The sequence below is a fragment of the Haemaphysalis longicornis genome, unplaced genomic scaffold (assembly GCF_048455015.1).
Source record: "Haemaphysalis longicornis isolate Haplotype H1 unplaced genomic scaffold, Haemaphysalis longicornis Haplotype H1 scaffold_2, whole genome shotgun sequence".
Lineage (NCBI taxonomy): Eukaryota > Metazoa > Arthropoda > Arachnida > Ixodida > Ixodidae > Haemaphysalis > Haemaphysalis longicornis.
The window spans coordinates 155,364,048-155,367,306 of NW_027526295.1; the positions used below are offsets into that span (position 1 = coordinate 155,364,048).

Genomic DNA, 3,259 nt, shown 5'->3' on the forward strand with positions numbered 1-3,259 from the left:
AAATATTTGTGACCGAGAATACCGCGCGCAGGGTTAAACCAAGTAAGAGAAATTCGAAAAAAAAAATATGTTGCACTCTCCTTTATTTAGCTGCTCTACTATTGTGTTTCTAAGGCGACATTGTCTGCCCCGCGTATAAGCGCAGGATAGTATTTAGCGGCACCGCACAGGTAGCTCAGAAACTATCCCAGTAGAAAATGGATGTTTGTGTCATTAATACGACTGGTATAAAAAGGTTTGGCCATCAAAGAAAACAATATTCATAAAAAGGAAAATAGGAAGAAGAAATAGGCGGAAATTGCACTTCGGGGTGAGCTCGAGCGTTTAAACGGAAAATGAGAGGAAACAAGGTAATAATTCTGCAAAAGAAGGAATGAGAGACGTGGCGAAAGCGCAAAGAACAAAGTGATAGGAAAAGGAAGAGATAAAGGGGGAAAGTCGCTTACGCCCCTCACGATTTTTCCACGCGAATGCACTTTCGTGTCTCTGCCGAGCAAAGCTTTATCAAAACCTCCTCCGCCTTTGATTTCTCCTCCTCCTGCCATAAAAATCAGCGTTGCAGACCGGCGCACAGACAGCCGCCCGCACGCACACAGCCCGTGGTCCTTGGTGGACGGGCGAGGGCGAGCTTGTACCACTTGTTGGCATCAATAACTTGTTGCCAGTCTCCAGTGGATAATAAATTTTCCAAAGAAATGAAGTAGAGGCCAAATAACAAAACGAAATGTCAGCACTGTACAAGTTTAAAGTTAAATGAGTAAGAATTGGAGGTCTCCAATGAGTGCAGAACCGTGATTACATACAAAATTCAAGGGAACGGGAGATCCAACGCTGCTATCGTAAAGGAAGAAGGTCTGGAACATTTGTAATCGGCTTTGTTTACGTACTGACTCATTATTAGGCGCGATAGCATTTATGGAAGCAACAACCGGGTTTATTGCTGTTCCTTTGTCAGGTTGACAGCATCAGAGTAAAAAAAGGAGACAAAACTTAGCCATTTTCTCCTGCAGCATGCGAACACCTGTTACTATGTAGTTGTTTATAATATAGAATATAACAAAATATTACAGTTGTTCCTGGAAACGTTTTGACAAAACAATAGTTGCAGCCGTTTTCTGCTGAGCATTTGCGATGAAGTTGACGTTGGCGCGAGGAGCCTTCGCACACGCAGGAAAATGCATAGAACCCAAGCCATACAAAGCTGCTTGGCGTTACACAAGGGAGAACGGCACCCGTTGTTTTACCATGTTTACGACAACCCTATTAAGAAAAATGAAGCGCACCGTGCGCGAGTTATACAGCGACCGGTAAGCCTCTTCCATCAGACAATGCGCCCTTCATCCGCATCGTTCGTTAGCATTCCTGTTCTTTTCAGCCGGGTGCACTACGAGCAGCGAGTACGGGTATAGGCAGAACGACGGCGACGTCATTAGCCGTCGAAGTCGCGCTCCCCCGCCGAACAACAAAGGGGAGCGGTTTCTTGTTGTTGCGAAGGGAGCTCAGACGGAGCATCCCTAACCAGTTCCGTGTACACAAAAGGAACGGCGGGAACACGAAATTTTCGCACAGCGTTGAGCACGCGCAGTAATGGCGTGGATACTGTGATGTCAGTTCAGCGTGCACCACTGAGTGAAACTAGTTCGTCAATTCTGCCTGCGAAGAGTTTACCATGCGGATTACAACAACAGGGACGGAATGGCGGGAATAGGCGTGGGAAAGAAAGGCATCGAAACAGGACAACAGGTGCCGTCGATGCTCGTTGCTGAGACTAAAAAGAACCGCCAAATAACTGGGCTATGCACACTCGGGGAAAATTGAGACGGCCGCAATTCAGTTGGGTTTAAGAAAAACGGCGTAATCTTTGTCTTTATAAGCTGGCTGCCCACATTGTGTGTCGCGCAGTGAAGCGAGGCCATCTACGGCGGAAGCATGGTTACAGGTCAACTTTCCACGCTCACTTGGGAGGGCGGAGCGGGGGGGTGCGGGAGGGCCCGTGCATGCGTGCGTAGGCAGGCTTCACGCTCTCACCGTTCAGTTCACATACCCGTTCTCCCGTGGTCGAGCAGTTTGGGTCGGTGTGTTACCCAGACAGGAAGTTGCCTACGACGCGGGAGGGGAAGTACAGCCCCATGTTTCTCGCCAGAGTAGAATTGTAGCCCTTCCAAGTTTCATTCAGCGAATTACAGACGAACGTGTTTTGTTTCGCGGACTCCTTACACTGCGTCCAGCTTCCGTGACCATACTTCTTCGCAGAGCAGTTGCATGGATATGCATTCCTTATTTACTTTTTGCAGCAACGACCATTTTGTGTACAGGATTTGCGGCAACGACAACATCGGCTTTCCGCGCAATGGGACACATAAGCTTTCGCCTAAGAAAAGATTAGCCGCCTCGGACCGAAAATGCGATGAACAAATAGTAAGCAGCAAAGCAGTAGGGAACTCCGTCATGGTGAAAACTATGAGTACTCGTGTGGGGTGGTCATAGACTGCATACCTCAACGCGTAAGTGGCATTTAATGAATGCCTTTTTGTGCTGGCTTCCCTTGGTCTTGCAGGAATTGGCGACAGGCCGCGGAATTGGACATGCTGGAGCAGCTGGCGCGGGACACGCTGCTCATGACTCCCTACTCTGCCAAAAGCCACCCACGCTACACGGACGGACTCAGGTCGCACGTGGAAAACAGCAAGGACTTCCTCGAACCCTGGTCCCGGCGGCTCGCCTCTCGGAATTAGGTTCTAGGCGACCGGATCGCGTAAGTGGACTTCCTTCTCTACGAAGGGCTCGACTGGCACCCGGAATTCAAGCCCGAGGCCGTGCATCAGTTTCCAGAAATCGTGGCGTACCTGAAGAGGTTCGAGGAGCTGCCCAACATAGGGGAGTACTTCGCCTCCGACAACTACAAGCGGTGGCCGCTACTTAGACCATTGAGGGAGGGGAGAGGTGGCGGTGAGCGACGACTGTTTCCGAGTTGAGAAGAGTCTTGGTTTCGTGTCTCACCATAAAAAAATAGAGGCAACTATGGTTGAATAGTCGACAATCTCAACTTCGCTTGTAAAGTTATCGGCGATAACGCTCGCCTGAGCAGCTGTTCTCAAGATTAGCACTCTCTAACCCTAGACGCTGCATAGCCGCTGTTTCGTTCGCACACTCATCTGCTACATTTTTGCGTGCATCGCAAGCACACGACGCAACACGTAATATACATACAAGGTGGCGCTCCAACCTCCTCCGGCAGATACACACAAACACGCTAACC

At 49.4% G+C, this 3,259-nt stretch overlaps 1 protein-coding gene across 1 annotated transcript; it reads left to right on the forward strand.

The window, feature by feature from the left end:
- The first annotated feature begins 1,272 nt into the window (after positions 1-1,272).
- Positions 1,273-2,975, forward strand: LOC144168375 (glutathione S-transferase-like). Its single transcript, XM_077697376.1, is given in 2 exon segments — positions 1,273-1,307; positions 2,558-2,975. Coding segments are annotated over 2 exon segments (453 nt in total).
- Positions 2,976-3,259: the final 284 nt, after the last annotated feature.